Source organism: Poromitra crassiceps (genome assembly GCF_964638095.1).
Source record: "Poromitra crassiceps genome assembly, chromosome: 22".
In the NCBI taxonomy this organism is placed as follows: Eukaryota; Metazoa; Chordata; class Actinopteri; order Beryciformes; family Melamphaidae; genus Poromitra; species Poromitra crassiceps.
In genome coordinates, this window is record NC_139647.1 from 17,162,434 (window position 1) to 17,178,381 (window position 15,948).

Here is a 15,948-nt window from a genome sequence, read left to right on the forward strand (position 1 = left end):
GGGACTGGTCACCGGCTCCCCGGGCCCTGGCCTGCCGTGGGACCCAGGAGGAGCCCACTGCGGCTGGGTGGGGCGCATCCATCAGAGGTGCCCTAGGTGGTGCCCGTACCCGTGGGCGTGGGGCGGTACGCGGTGCTGGAGGCCCCGGAGGGCGACTCTGTGAGCGTGATTGCACCTGGAACCGGCGGTCCTCCCCTTTGCGCCTAGGCTTGAGGGTACTGACCGCCACGGAGTCCCGCTGCCGCTTCTCTAACCGCTGCGCCTCCACGGAAGGACAGAACAGTCCCTCCGGAGAGATCTGGACGCCTAGCAGCCTCCTCTTATCCTGCTCCAGGAGCTGGGTGAGGTTCAGCCACAGGTGACGGTGAGTCATAACGGAGAAGGCCATGACCTTCCTGCTATTCTGCGCTAAGCAGTCGACCATACGCAGGGCGTAGTCCGTGGCCATCCTGAGCTCTGTAAATAGCTCGGGGGCGGGGTCACCCTGTATCTCCCGCAAGAGTACCGCCTGGTAGCCCTGCAGGATAGCCAGGTTATTGGACATGGCGGCGGACTGGCCCGCCGCCAAGTACGACCTCTCAGCCAGCTTGGCTGTAAGCTGGCACGCCCTTGAAGGCAAGGTGGGCCTCGCGGGGTTGGGGGCCAGGTGTCTGGCCACCATTTCCTCGAGGGGAGGCATCGCGGTGAACGCAAGCTTATCCCCCCCTTCTAAAGCTGACCAAGGAGCCATGCCCCCGCAGAGCGGCTTGGCCTCCTGAGGCTTGTCCCATCCCATCTTCACCGCGCGAACCACGTCTATACAGACGGGTAAGAGGGGCTTCGGGCGGGGCGCCTGTGGTGCCTGGCGCGGCTGGAAGTAACACCCCAGCAGCACTGACTCGGGGGGCGGGGGTGGTTCGGCCCGAGCGATGCCGAGCTTCGCTGCGGCCCTAGCCATCACCCCTTGAAACTGCCTCTGGTAGGGCTCATTGACGCTCGTCTCCGAGCGGGCCCCTGCCAGAGAGGTGACAGTGGTTGCACCGTCCCAGTCCTCCCCGCCTGACATCTCCTCTTGGGGGGTGTCTAGGGGGGGGGGGGGCGACTATGGGGTCGTAAGGGAAGAGCCCACCCCGTTCTAACACGGGATCGATGGGCTCATCCCCCCAACTCAGAACGGAGCTTCGCTGCGTCTGCTGCTCAGGTTGGACCGGAGAAACCTGCTCGTCAGGTAGCTCCCCTTCGACCGAGTGGTCTGACCCAGCGGTAGCGCCTCCCTCGGGAGGTGCATGGCTGAGGGCTGGTCCCACCTGGACAAAGAGCAAAGCTCTCTCGCGCAGGTCGCCCAGGGCGAAGCCGTTGCAGGTCTGACAGAAGTCAGCCTTCAGCAGGGCATCGGTAGCATGGTTGTGCCCGAGGCAAAACACACACTCCCTGTGACGGTCGAAACTCGCCACAGTAGCGTCACAGCTAACACAGGTTCTAACTGTCCCCCCCTTTCTCATGGTAGCCGATCGGTCCATGCGCGAGTTCAGCGAAGCTAACTCGCAACAAGCCTGCCGACTGAACCAGGAATTAGCGGGAGTGCACCGCGTAAGCTTTAACTTTTAACAGTAGCTTACGACGGTGAAGATAGCTGGGATGCTACAAGCTAGTCGAAGCTAACTGCACTAAGCAACTAGCTAACTAGTCTAGCGCCACTCCAGCCGGAGTAACGCGCGCGCTTTGACAACAAAGCCGGCGCCTAAAACACAAGCACACGGAAGCTAACCACACGGGTGCAAGCTAGGCTATCCGCAAGAACCCAGGCTAGCTAGCCTATTGTTCTAGTGCTACACTGTAAGCTAACGGCACGTATGCAACCTAGCCTAACAGTTTTGAGCGCGGACCTAAGTCAGCCCTCAACGATAACGCTGCCCCAGCCGGGGGAGCGAAGCACAGCTACTCGGCGGCAGCAATAACCCACTACACGGCGGTAGCAAGCACAACTACACGGCGGTAGCAATAAACAGTTAACTAAGGAAGATACTCTTAGCTTTAGATGACTTGTTCCGACGCCGCCGGTGGAGAGAACAGGATCGGGTCCCCGAAGCCTGCTTTTACCTCGTTCCACGCAAACCTCTTAAGGTGGGCTAATAAGACGGAACGAGCCTAGTAACTAAAGCTATGTGAGAGCCAACTCAGAGCTAACCGCGGAGCTTTCAAAAACACGTCTTCTCAGTGGCTGGAAGAAACGTAGAGTGACGGACCCTGGGGCTGACAGGACGTGACGTAGTCACGTGGGTGAGGTGGGTGGCCATGTCAGCCCCAGGGGGGCACCACGCCACCTAAAGGTGGGTGGTCAGGTTTTAATGAAAAGTAATTTTGGAGCAAAATGACAGTCTTCCATAGTGCTGCTATGCAGCGTTGTAGGCACTAGTGAGAGCTTGAGTTCGAAACGAAGTAAAACACAATACTAATTGGTATTATTAAAGGGGAGAAATAATCGACCGAAATAACGTTTCCCAACTTTTTTTGAGGAGTTTATATAAAAGACCAACTAGTCAGGAACAACGCACACTCCCAAACATAGACGGTGACCAAACTTGTCAAAAAGACTTGATTTATTTAGGAACAACGCGTTTCGCAGATGTGCTGGACATGAATGAACCTGATGAAGCATGTCTGCGAAAAGCGTTGCTCTTAAAACCCTTGTACCCTACTAGTCCATCTGATGGATATTTCTTACATTCGCATGGTGGCCGTTTGGACATTTTTTGACTAAATGGTCTGAAATTAAGGCTAGGTATTTTTTTGGGGGGTATTTTACAAAAATCATCCCTATCTATCATCTTTCTACCATCCAAAGACCTTGTTTTGAAATTAGACCTAAATTTACCATTGGTCCATCAGATGGACCCATTAACTTACATTATAAACACTTTATTTTCACAAAAGTAATGGATTTTATTTTCTTCTGCTCTCATCCTGGACCAAATACCTTGACATTTGACCTTGAAAAGAGATTTGGGAGTTGGTTGAAAATTTGGGGGAGTTACATGGTCTCAAAGTCCATTGCATAGTTTTCCCATTGGTTTCAATGTTAATTTTGCATAAAAAAAAAAAAAAAAATTTTACTCCCAGCTAATTTTCCAAAAAATCATTATTTCCTTGATGTTACACATCTCAACTTGACTCAAGGGGTTAAAATTGTAGTTTCTACTGTGTTTGGCTATTTCCCCATATTCCCCCAGTTTTGGCATAGCAATCAATTCCATACAGTTTACATGAAAAAAAACTGTTTCCTATGCCAAAGATGGGAAAATATTAGAAAACTGAATTTGACGTTCCACACTACTGATTTGAAGCCTTTAGACCACGATGGATGCTGGACTAAAGCTCATTTGTGTGTTTTGGGGGAAATGGCTGGTAGTCCAAAACATGCGCTTTTTTGATTTTTGGCTCAAAATATGAAAAATATTATTTTTACAAAAAAAATATGAAAACCCACTGATGATGTCACAATGTCTGTGAAATCATCAGTAATGTCATCAGTGACATCATTATTGACCAAAATCATCTTATGACATCACTGATGATGTCATAGGCTAGTGATGTCATAGGTTATGTGATTTGATTCTAAGATGGATCCTGCCAATCTTTGACACTAGGCATCTTGCAGTGGTGACTTTTGTAAAACACCCCAACCTGCCCATAATATCAGACCCAAATCCAGTTTGCCTTTATGGGAAGAAAAATAATTCACTTTTTGTGTTTGTATGTCGTTTTTCATTGTACTGTACTTACTGTACACTGGCATTTGAGGGGTTAAAATTCTGAGTAAGTATGAAATGTTGATATGAGGTATTAGGGAGGAAGTTACCAATGAATTATAAACAATAAAAAATAAAAAAAAATAAAAATGTATATTCATAAATGAATACATTATAAATATGACGGTCCATCAAATTGAGGATTTCAAATTGAGGTAAATTGAAGATTTCAATTGCAAATGTACATTTCTTGAAAAATTAAAGAGTGATCAGAATAAATGTTGCTGCCAATCTTTGACATATCCCAAGCCATGATAATCCCCCCAGGGGAAATCCAGTTTGACTTTATGGGAAGGGAAAAAATTATTTTTTCTGTACTTTTTTATTTTTACTGTACTTAGTGTACACTGGCATTTGAGGGGTTAAAATTCGAATAGGTATGAAATGGTGGTATGAGGTATTAGGGAAGTTACCAATGAATTATTAACAATCAAAAATTACAAAATTAAAATTAATATTGATAAATTAGTACAGTATTACTCTTAAGGTCCATCAGATGGACCAATGGTAATTTGAGGTTTTTGCATTATTGGGGTACAAGGGTTAAATAAATCAAGTCTTTTTGACAAGTTTGGTCACCGTCTATGTTTAAGAGTGTGCGGTCTACATATGGACTTGTTCCTGACTAGTTGGTCTTTTATATAGCACCAATATATTTATATTGAAGATGCAGACAGCCATTGTTTGGTACAGTGTCTTAGTATTGTAAGTCAATGTAGTTGTGGTCTTGGAGAAACTTCCATCATATCAGCAGTGGACGACATGCCGACAATTCATATTTAACTAGAACGACTGCACCGCAGATTTATGCCTCCGCCATTAGTTCATTCTTGAGTCCAAATCGCCATTTGAGGCAAATTGGAGGAAGTTCCGTCAAGGCGCTCCTGAGATGTTGCGTTACAGAGCTTGGAAATTTGGTGTGTGAGATCACAGTGACCTTGAACTTTGACCTTTGACGATCAAAATCTAATCAGTTCATCCTTGAGTCCAAGGCGATGTTTGAGGCACATTTGATGAAACTCCGTCAAGGCATTTCTGAGATATCACGTTAACAAGCTTGAAAATGGCGTTCGAGAGGTCACAGTGACCTTGACCTTTGACCACCAAAATCTAATCAGTTCATGCTTGAGTCCAAGGTGATGTTTGAGGCAAATTTGATGAAATTCCGTCAAGGCATTCCTGAGATATTGCGTTAACAAGCTTGAAAATGGCGTTCGAGAGGTCACAGTGACCTTGACCTTTGACCACCAAAATCTAATCAGTTCATGCTTGAGTCCAAGTCAATGTTTGAGGCAAATTTGATTAACTCATTAGCTGCCAGCCATTTCTGGAAAATGGACGCTCCCAGTGCCAGCCCTTTCAGAGCGTTTTCAGTGATTTCTCAAAACCCACATACTGTAATATTGTGTGATATTACTATGTAAACACCGAACACGCCCAAAGAACGATGAGACTCTCTTGTATCATCAGCAAAAAAAAGTTTATTTATATTTTCCGTTCTTTAGTTATCAGCAGTAGAAGATAGGTTGGTTTCACCAAAAACAGATGTTTCAAACTAGAACGTGAGATAATGAGCCTTTTGTGAAATGAAGCATTTCAAGCACATCACTGACTCTGAAGCTAATATTTTCTGATGTAGTGACACCTCAAATATCTGAAGAGTAATTTCCTTCAATAAAACAGCAAAAACAAAGGAATTTTGATGGCAAAATAATATTTTCTAGCTGCAACCAGCAGCGCTGGCCCCTGCGTGCGCAGACCCTACACCTTCTTGCTGGTCTTGATTTACTGCTGGTGGGCATCAGGTATTCGTATTCTAGCTTGTGTTTGCCAATCTGTCCATTGAGCCTGCTGTCTGGGTCTGTGTTGTATGGTGCCCTGCCCCACCCCCCTCAACTGCAAACTCCTCCTCCGTGGGAGTGTCTCTGGTGGCTCTCTGCTGCACGAATTTTCTGCTGCACGTTTCAAAGTGCGCTGCACCCAGCGTATATTTTCACAGCGCTCCGCCGTTTTTGTGCGCCGGCTCCCAGCGCTTTCAGCTGAGAATAATTTAACTTTTCAGAAAGACGCTGGTGTCGGGTGCTCCTTTTCTGGCAACTAATCATATGGAGAAACTATCGCAACAGAGACAGAAAGGCTCAATTGTGGGAGCAGATTGGCTGCTGTTCACAGTTAACGTTACAGCATGCATCGGTTTCCGTTTCCCCACGGCTTCTTCTAATCTTTTTTCTCATCTTTCTCTAATCCGGAGAGCACTGTCGCCACCTAAAGGGTCCGTAAAATAGCTTATACACCTTCAAAATCCCCCATACTTTTACAGGAGATGCATCAGGCTTTGATCCACGTCCCACCGTCAAAAAACGCAATTGTCAATGGCACTCTACGTTACTATTTGAATTGACGTCTTTAGACGTCAATGGCACTCAATGAGTTAAATTCCGCCAAGACATTCCTCAGATATCACGTTAACAAGCTTGAAAATGGTGTTTGAGAGGTCACAGTGACCTTGACCTTTGACCACCAAAATCTAATCAGATCATCCTTGAGTCTAAGTCGATGTTTGAGGCAAATTTGTTGAAATTCCGTCAAGGCGTTCCTCAAATATCGCGTTAACGAACATCAGACGGACGGACGGACAACCCGGATCCATAATGCCTCCGGCCTGGCTATCGCCGGTGGAGGCAAAACAAAAGGCTGATATCGTAAACTCATATACCAGTCTAACCTAATTACAAGATGCTTTAATTCCTACGTACATTGACATCATGACCAGCAATACTACCAAGACTACCAATACAAAGGTAAAAGCTGCAGTGCACATACATATTTATAAAGGAAAATATATTTCTGTTCACTAGAATGATATTTATGACAGACCAATTGAAGAAATAAGAGCAAGGGAGAAAAGGTGTAACATTTTCTAAACAAGACAGAAGCATTCACAATATTTATATTTTTGCAATGGAATCGTTTAATTATTGTATTTCACCTGCTCATAGATGTTTGTTGTCCCAGGTCCAGGGGGTTGAGTGGAGGTCCTCGTTCTTCTGGTTAGTGCAACAAATGAATGAATGAGTAATGAATGAATGAATTTTAGACAAGAGATTGAATGTCATTGTTCTGAAACAGAGCACAGCTCACCTCATCCACAGGAAGACAGAGAGGAGTATGACAGCCAGGAGAACAGCAGTGATTCCTGCAGCTATTGTCCATGTCCGAACAGCAGTGATTCCTGCAGCTATTGTCCGTGTCCCTGTGTCTGTGAGCAAATCAAATGTGGATTAGGTGGATTTTTTTTTTGTTAATTTATTGATGTTAAGGAGTAAAGTTGTCCATCACTGCATCAGATTTCTGTCACTTGGACTCCAGAAAGTCTGTGATGCCTGATTGATCTACAAATCACTTCCAGTACCAAATGCCAAATCTAATCTATCCCATTTACTGCAATTCTCAGATTATTCCAGCAGTGGAGCATCTGCCTGCATGCAATCATCTTCAGCAAAGTAATAATAGGTTTAAGCCCTTGATTTACAGTCTTTATAAAACAGATATACTTAACATCATTGCTGCAAGCCAATGTCACGGACCTGCTACACACTGTTTCACCAGAGGACTCACTTTTTGAAGGGTCTGGGTTGATATTAGCTTCATACAGATGTTAATAAAATATCCACCAGTCAGAAAGAAATATGTTGTTATTGTGTTGTGATGTAATATGTTTGTGATTCTTAATGTGATACCACAAAAAGGAACAATTATGAAGTTCAAATGCAAAACCTATACTGTACCTGTAACACCTAAACACACCTCATCAAATATCTTAAAGCCGTACTCACCTGTGACAGTGAGCGTCTCTTCAGGGGAGTTGATGTGTTGGAGGGTTGCGACACCACAGGAGTAGGTTCCTGCATGCTGACTGCTGACTGGGTCTAGCACCAGGTGTTTGTGCTGGCTCTCTGGTGAGGTCAGAGGTCGTCTGTTGTGGTACCACATGTAGGGGATGTTGTCAGCCAGAGGACAGCTGGTGCTACAGGTCAGTGTTACTCTCTGGCCGTCTGTCACCACAGCAGGAGTCACCTGCACTGTCAGGGCTGAGAGATGGTTAGACTGAACACTCAGTGTAAAATACATTCAGTCAGGAGAAGGATGTTCTTATTTCATTATTGAAATCGCAGATGAGTCTAGAATTCACAGAAAGGCTCACAATTAGGCCCCATCAGGAAATGATGCTCATGAGGCGGAAGATACAATGACACAACAAAAATTAAGACTTACCTGTTACAATTAACGTGACTCCAGGAGCACCTGAATCTTGCTGTTCCCGGTCATCTAATAGGAATCTGAATGTGTATTCTGCCGAGTCACTTCTTGTCAGGTTTGTGATTCTCAGGATGTGCTGGTTCTCCATGTTGTCATGATATACATGACATGCATCTTCAATCAGACTTTCAGGAAGCATCGTGCCAGGTTTCCTTATAGTATAACCTAATTTAGGCTTGAACTGCTGGTCACTGGGATATGAGTAATCACTAGAAATGTCCACTGAAGAGCCTTCCGGGGCACAGATTCTCCTGCTGATGTAGTTCACACTCCAGCAGTTCTTACCCTCAGTACCTGAAATATAGATGAAAGACTAAAAGTGAAATCTCACTTTGAATGATTGAATATCACTTTTAAATAATACTCATCATTTGATAATCTATGGTGAAGAGAGATATGATATGAGATATGAGAGATGATATGTAGCAAAGCGCTGGACTTGAACCCAGGACATAGTATTTGCCGCTTAGACCACAGAGCCACCAGGATGCCCCAAAGATTTGTTTTACTCCCCCCCCCCCCCCCCCCCCCCCCCCCATTTTCTTCCAATTCTGCCATTGCCAATTCCAGATACCCACAGTACCCAGACCCCCCTTGTGGACGGGGGAGGGAGTGAGGAGTTTTTCCTGGAGAGTGTAACACATGCAGATAGACACACTCTCAGTCTCCACCCTAACCTCCTAATATCTTTATAATACAAAACAATAAATAAAGGGCCACTTCACCAAAAAACAATGCTGATTTATTTTGCACATGATCTCACACATATCCAAAATCTCTAAACAGTTTGCAGACCAGGGTGGGAATTTCGTCATTTTAGGGGCAAGGCCATCTGACCTTCGGCATCATAAATCTTTTTAGGGCACAAATCTGGTGAAACCCCAAAACAGCCGAAATAAATATTAATAAAAAACGGGCCAGTGGTGCATGTGACTGATTTTGTCAGAGCAGGTCACAAATGAACCAATACACATCCTTTGCGTAGAGCAGGCTACATTGAACTGAGACCACTGATGCTTTTAAAGCAACTGACAGTCGCAGGCTGGTAGCAGGGCACTGCCAAGGTGGCCTTAGGGATCTCATGGCATCACGGTCAGAGGGAGGGGCAATGCAGGCCATGGCCATTGTAATTCCCACCCTGTTGACATTAATTTAGTTTGACAATTATTGATAGTTGACTTGAGTTAAGTTGTGGACCACTGATGTCATCGGAACTGAATCATTGGGTTGAAGTCTTCCAATGACATCACTGGTCCACAACTTAACTCAAATCAACTCTCAATAACCATCAAACTAAATTAATGTCTGCAAAACTGTCTACAGTTTTCAGATGTGTGTGAAATATGTACAAAATACAGTAAATCAGCATTGTTTTTCGGTGAAGTGCTCCTTTAACCTCTTCCCCCCTAGCGGGCCCGCCGGCGGGCTGAGCCCTTGTCATCTCTCACAAATGACTCTCTACAGCAGCCTAGGAAGCAGGCAGCGAGACATACAGTACACCAAAATGTCAGGAAGAAACGTGGCTACAAGACTCTGACAAGCATTTGTATTCAAACGAAAAATAATTCCAACCCCAAGCAACAATATCACCATGTAGCAAAAACAAGAAAACCGTGCATGCCTGCGTTTATGTGGTGATTTGTTTTTGCGAGTGAATCTTTTCTCTCCAAACGAGGCGGCTTTGGATAGCTAAGGCTCTGCTCTTTCCAAAGAGGTATAGATCGTCTCTGAGAGATGAAAACTCACTCAGTAGGCTGTCAAAGAACAGCAAAAAAGTTTTAACGTTTTACAGATAAAACTACAAGTTATGTCTTACCTTTGCTGTTTTCAAATCAAAAGTTGTGTTTGACTTCATAAAAACGCTACTAATTGCTACTCCTAATGCCTCTTCATCATCTTAAAGTGTTGTTTTTTTACAGTCATCGTGTTTACAAAGCCATATGGAGGATTTTACATGGAGTGGTCATCTTCACAGAATAGACGAGCTTTGGGTTCAGTCGACAGCATTTCCTGGAAAACGGTCTGACATAAATTCTTTCAGTTTACGTCGATTCTATTGGCTCTGACGCTTCCATAGAGGTGTCAATCATCGAAATCGGCCAATGGGGTCCCGAGATATCCCTCTGCGTAACGTCCCAAGCTTTGCCTGCAATTTCAAGAGGCTTTTCTGATGCATTTCACAGAGTAAAAATACAGATATAACGCTTGAGGGTTATCCAAACCATAACGCATATTAACTGAGTACCTATAGTGATATGTAAATAGGAGAAAAAAAAGGTATTTCAGTGTTCTACCATAGAAAAGTCAAATGGCACCCATGATACCCAAATTGTGCCCAGATCATGTCCGCCTGGGCCTACATGTAGTAAATCATCTGTACAATTGCTCTGGTTCACTTTCTAAGGATTTCCTTTGACACAAGCACTCATAAGATATTAGTCTACTGCTCCATAGAATAATTTGGCTACCAACCCATGATTTTCAGGTGCTTTTCATCCAAAATAGTGTTGTTTTTTTTGGGCGGAGCTTGAATTTTTAATTTTTTGCCATGTTCTAACTGATTTTACTCTGATACAGTACATTTGTAATTAATTCTGACACTTTTACAGCAATCTCACAGGTGTTGGCTAGCTTTTGAAAAAAATAATTTTCAGAAAATACCCTGTAGTTGTGGAGATATACTCAATTCAGTTCAGGCATGTCATTTTCGGCAGGTGAGCTGAAAAATGGGCTTAGGGGTTAACAGGTTAAGCATGTATGCAAGTATGGTGTGACAAGGAAAAACACATAGTAATGGGGGGCTGTGGCTCTGGGCGGGTCGTCCACTAATCAGAATGTCGGTGGATCGATTCCCGGCTCCTCCTCGAAGTGTCTGTGGGAAAGATACCGAACCCCAAATGACCTCCGATAGTTGCGGCAGCACCCTGTCATAGTTTGTCACCATCGGTATGTGAATGGGTGAATGTATGTGTTGTAAATCACTTTGACTGGTCAGTAGACTAGAAAGGCGCTATATAAATGCAGTCCATTTACCAAATACAGTCCATGTTTAAGTGTTATTTCCGCCTGATAACCTGGTCGTTGCTCCACATGCGAGGAGCGAGGAGTTACCGGCAGGACGTAGTGCGGGAGAGGATCACGCTATTCCCCCAAGTTCCCCTCACCCTGGAACAGGTGCCCCGACCGACCAGAGGAGGCACTAGTCCAGCAACCAGGACTTCCTACCCGCAGACATGGCCGATGTCTGTAGGAACGTCTGTCCAACCTGGAAGTACCGCGACCAGGCATTGAACCCGGGTCTCCGTGGTGGTAGCAGAGTGCTTTTACCGCTACTACCCAGACACCCCTCAGATCATGTTTCTTACTGTCTTTTAAACATTGCAGACTAATCAAACCAAAGTTTCATAGCAGAAGTTATACAGTACTGTGAGTTGTTTCATACTCACAAACTGCAGGAGAGCATAAATCCTCATGGTCTGTCACAGCACAGGAGTAGCTGTCAACAGAGGAGCTGAAAGTGGAGATGTCGTCGTTGAAGTTTTCAAATTGTCCATTCTTGAACCAAGTGTTGATGGGTTTGTGGTCAGTCAGAGTGCAGTTGGTGTTACAGGACAGTTTGACAAATTTTCCACGTCTGGTTCCAGTAGCAGGAGTCACTTCAACATGTAGTTCTGTTGGGAGATGATGAATACATTTTTCATCAGTTGCATGGCAATTCTGATGTTTAATGTGAAATAGCAAAGCACTGCAGGCTTATAAAAATGACAGGACCTATAGAATTGAAGTCATTGTCCCAGTAACAAAAGGTAAAATGTTGTATTTATATGGGTTTTGCCACAGACTTGTGGAGGAGAAGACACATACTGTTGATGTGGATGCAATTATTAGTTTGCCCATAGAGGCTGATAAACATTCTAGATTATTGAATGCACTCTTAAACTATGCTTGTGAGTTACTGAGTAAACAGGATGGATAACAGCTACTCTCTAACCTGTGGGATATGTGATGGAGCAGGGCTGCTGAGAAGAACACATGCTCCCTTCAGCATAGGTCACACTAAAGCAGGTTGATGTGACAGAATCTAGAGGAAAATAAATGACATCATGCAGTCTTATATTAATAAACTTCATTACAGTACTGGAGTGGAAACCTAAAGGAGGGAATACATTACAGCATTATATTAATGAGCATAATTAGTTAAACATTTATTTTATGACATTTCTTTTATCATAACTTTGGTTTTTCGTCATAGCTTTTATTATTTTTAAGAAAATAGAATATGTTTTTCCATGTCTTGTTTCTTTATCATAATTCTCTAATGTAGAAGAAGTTAGGAGCTAATGTCACCACTGACCCACTGAGACTTCAGGGGCTCTGAGCTGCTCGTAGCCTTTGACAGCACAGGAGTATCTGACTGCTTCCTCACTGCTGACCAGGTGTTGGTACCAGGGAGACCAGTCCTCCTGATAGAGGAACACTCCATTCTTGTACCAGATATAGACTGTAGGGTTTTCAGTCAGATCACAGCTGGTGCTACATATCAGTGTTACTCTCTGTCCCTCTGTCCCTGTGACAGGAATCACCTTTACCTGGAGGTCTGAAATGACAACTGACTGTTAAATGTGCTGATATTATTCTCAAAGTAATGAATCACTGACAAAGAACCACTGTACCTGTAACACGGAGAGAAATATCACTGGACAGATTCCATTCTGAGTTGTCAGTAGCTTCTCTGCAGAAGTATTTATTTGTATCAGTCTCTCTTAGATCATTAATTGTTAGGGTGGAGTTACTCTCTTTAGACTTATCATACATAACACGATTTCTATCTACAGAGATCTCATTCTTCTTCTCGCCATTCCGGTCTACAGTATACCATGTCTTGCTTGAAGTGGGATGTGTAACTGAGCAGGGCAGATCCACCGATGAGCCAATCAAGGCACAGATGCTGTTCGCTTGTCCCAGAAATCCTGAAACAGAAGCTGACATTATGCCTCCCCCACACCTAAAAATTTTCAAATCCTTGAACATTATAAAAATCTTGAGAGTCCACACACCTCACGATAGAGATAACCGATTTTTTTACATTTTAATCTTGGAATGTACACACAATCGCTACCGTTCAGATGCAACCCCACACACTTGACGATTACGCTGAAGATTGTCACTCTATTCAGTGATGCTTTTAGTCAGAACCAGAGATGGGCGAAAATAAATGTATTTGAAATACAAATACGTATTTTGGATTTTGAAAATACATAAAAATACATTTTATAAAAACTGATAAACAGCTGCAACAATCAGTCAATTCATCGATTCATTGCAAAATATTATATTAATTTCATATTTTGATGATCTATTAATCATTTTTAGCCATATTTCTTTAAAAGGAAATTTTCTGGTTTCTTTAGATGGTAAATCATCTCTAGTCCTCTGTGACAGTATTCTCCTTTGTGTACCCTCTAAAGGTCCTTACACATCGGGAGCGGTTTTTTCGTGCGATTAATTCACACGTCAATAATATTCTCCGAACCTATATCAGTCAATGCAACCGTGCATACCAACGGCGAAGTTTCGCTGAGCGTCATTGCGGTGTTTATTTTTTCGAACCACGGTCGATTTTTCAGAAATTACAGATACATGGAAAAAAAGTCGCAGACCGGTTGTCAATTTTATTGGTTTTAGTTACATAATATATATTTACTCACCAGGTGGCGACAAAGGGTAAATAACAGCCTTTTGTGTTGTACTGTATGTAGCCTATACAGTATTTATGTTTTTGTTTTAACTACAAATATAAATAAACATCAACTTGAAACTATAGGCGCTTTCACACCGGCCTCGAAAGCAAAATGCAAATGCACGGAAAATAGGATTCGCGCCTCCGATGTGAAAGTTCTGAACGCGCGTTGGTGGGTAATTGTTGTACGCCTTTTGTCCCGCCAGCCGACCTAGTCACAGCGCCGGCTTAGCAGGTAACCCGCCTCCACTTGAAAGCGTAGGAGCAGCAAGCCGGAACAGTGTGAATGCTCAGCTCATTCATAAAAAAATTACAGGGGAAATCACCTCATGCAGCAAGAAAGACAGTGAAAGTAAAAAAAAGTAGCCTATACAATCATGCGCGAGGAGGAATGCTCCGTGCCTGTAAGTAGGTTAGGCTTTATGCTCAAACGATGTTGACATTAGTAGCCTAGGTAAAATTAACGGATATAATAATACGCTTCAGAGGACTATAGCTGTCTGTGATAGCTGTCTGCGAGTTGGTCTGAGGATATTCCCTCTGGAAACCAGCTCCAGAACTGCAATCTGTCTAGCTAGCCACTTGTGCATTCCCTTACAAAAACTACTAACGTTATAGTAGTCATGTGCATGTATAGCCTGCCCTATACTATTCCCCCGATGAACGTTATGCAGACTGCAGCTGTTTGATATGCGAGCGTCGTCTTTCAGAACGGCCCCTAATCGGCTACTTGATGGGAATCATCAAAAAACGGGGACCAAAAGATAAGAATTAGCCTTGTAGCCTACCTAATAGGCTACATGATGGTGCGTCTGTGATGCATAAAGTCGATCAGATGAATATTGAAAGCCTTGTTACCATGCTGCATGTGGACAACACTTTTGTGTTTTATCAGTTTGATCCTTAACGAGCGCAGCTTTATCAGCTTGATCCTTAACAACCGCAGCTGCACCTCGTTGGCTGGCATACATCAGCGATGTTTGGTTGTTGAATGAATTCGTTCATCATACAGCAGCCTACCGAAAATATTCATTTGGGCGAGGAGCTGGGTGGAAATGCCTCCGCTCGCCTTTCAATCCGGGAGCGGTGGCTGTCGCCTGAAAGCACACCCCAGGACGGGAATGTGGCGGTGCTGCTTGGCTGTGTGTGAAAGCAATTTCTGTGGTGAGGCTGCCGGTTTTGCGGGCCTTTTGAACTGCAATTTTGCGTGATCTGTGTGTGAAAACGGCTTGTTTCAACTACCACACACAGCCTATAATATTATAGCCTAAGTTTATAAAAAAAAAAAAAAAAAAAAATTTGACCGGCTCACGGCCCGGTACCAAATACGTTGCGGCCCGGGAACCCGTCTGGGGGAACAGAGCGTTAGGGGGCGTGGCTTGAAGGAGACTGCAGGGGGAAGCTGGATAGGGCTAGTTTAATCTCAAACCCTGCAGGGAGAGCAGGTGGTGACCTAGGAGTGAGTGAGAAAAGGAGCAAATATATGATTGTTAACTCATTGAGTGCCAAGGACGAGTATGTTCGTCATTTCGTTTAGTAACGTAGAGTGCCAAGGACGAGTATGTTCTTGCCCCTTTCGGAACTGCTAACCTAGCTAACGCGGAGCAGTCCCTTATTAGTACACCGCCGATGTAGCGTCCACAGGTCGCTCCGTCTGCTAAATCTTTCAAACTACTCGATAAAGTTTCGCAAATGAAATTTCAAATGTACTTACGGAGCGAAAAGGGTTGTGTGAACCTCGGCGCATGGTGTTGAAACAATAGCGCCACTAATAAACATGTTTAATCCCTCACTGAAACCCGGGTGTCATTTCCTCAAAATGAATCAGCGACAAACACTACAGGAGTTCGTGCAGGAAGTTATTGGCTTCCTTGCTAAAAAGCAAGGATGAGACAACACTTGTTGTCCGTCATAATTAGGGATGGGCATCGAATTTCGAATTTTCGAATAATCGTTGTTATTATCGACTTTTATTATTGAAATTCGAAATTCGGAAAAAAAAAAAAAAAAAAGAATTTGAGTGAAATGTTGCATTGTCTCCCCTGATTCTAAGTATAGTCAAATCGCTTGGTTTGAGCAAGTAAAACAATTTTTATAAGC

The 15,948-nt window shown here is 43.9% G+C and overlaps 1 protein-coding gene across 1 annotated transcript in view; it reads right to left on the bottom strand.

Annotated features, from left to right (window-relative positions):
- Nucleotides 1-1,667: 1,667 nt before the first annotated feature.
- Nucleotides 1,668-15,948, bottom strand: part of LOC310796381 (solute carrier family 22 member 7-like) — a gene marked incomplete at both ends in the record, with an annotated part of 32,879 nt that continues 18,598 nt past the window's right edge. Inside the window, 7 exons of the mRNA XM_083658568.1 lie at nucleotides 1,668-1,720; nucleotides 7,625-7,879; nucleotides 8,064-8,402; nucleotides 11,555-11,779; nucleotides 12,100-12,189; nucleotides 12,463-12,609; nucleotides 12,723-12,781. Coding sequence (XP_083514694.1) covers nucleotides 1,668-1,720; nucleotides 7,625-7,879; nucleotides 8,064-8,402; nucleotides 11,555-11,779; nucleotides 12,100-12,189; nucleotides 12,463-12,609; nucleotides 12,723-12,781 — 1,168 coding nt within the window. The remainder of the gene's footprint in view (nucleotides 1,721-7,624; nucleotides 7,880-8,063; nucleotides 8,403-11,554; nucleotides 11,780-12,099; nucleotides 12,190-12,462; nucleotides 12,610-12,722; nucleotides 12,782-15,948) is intronic.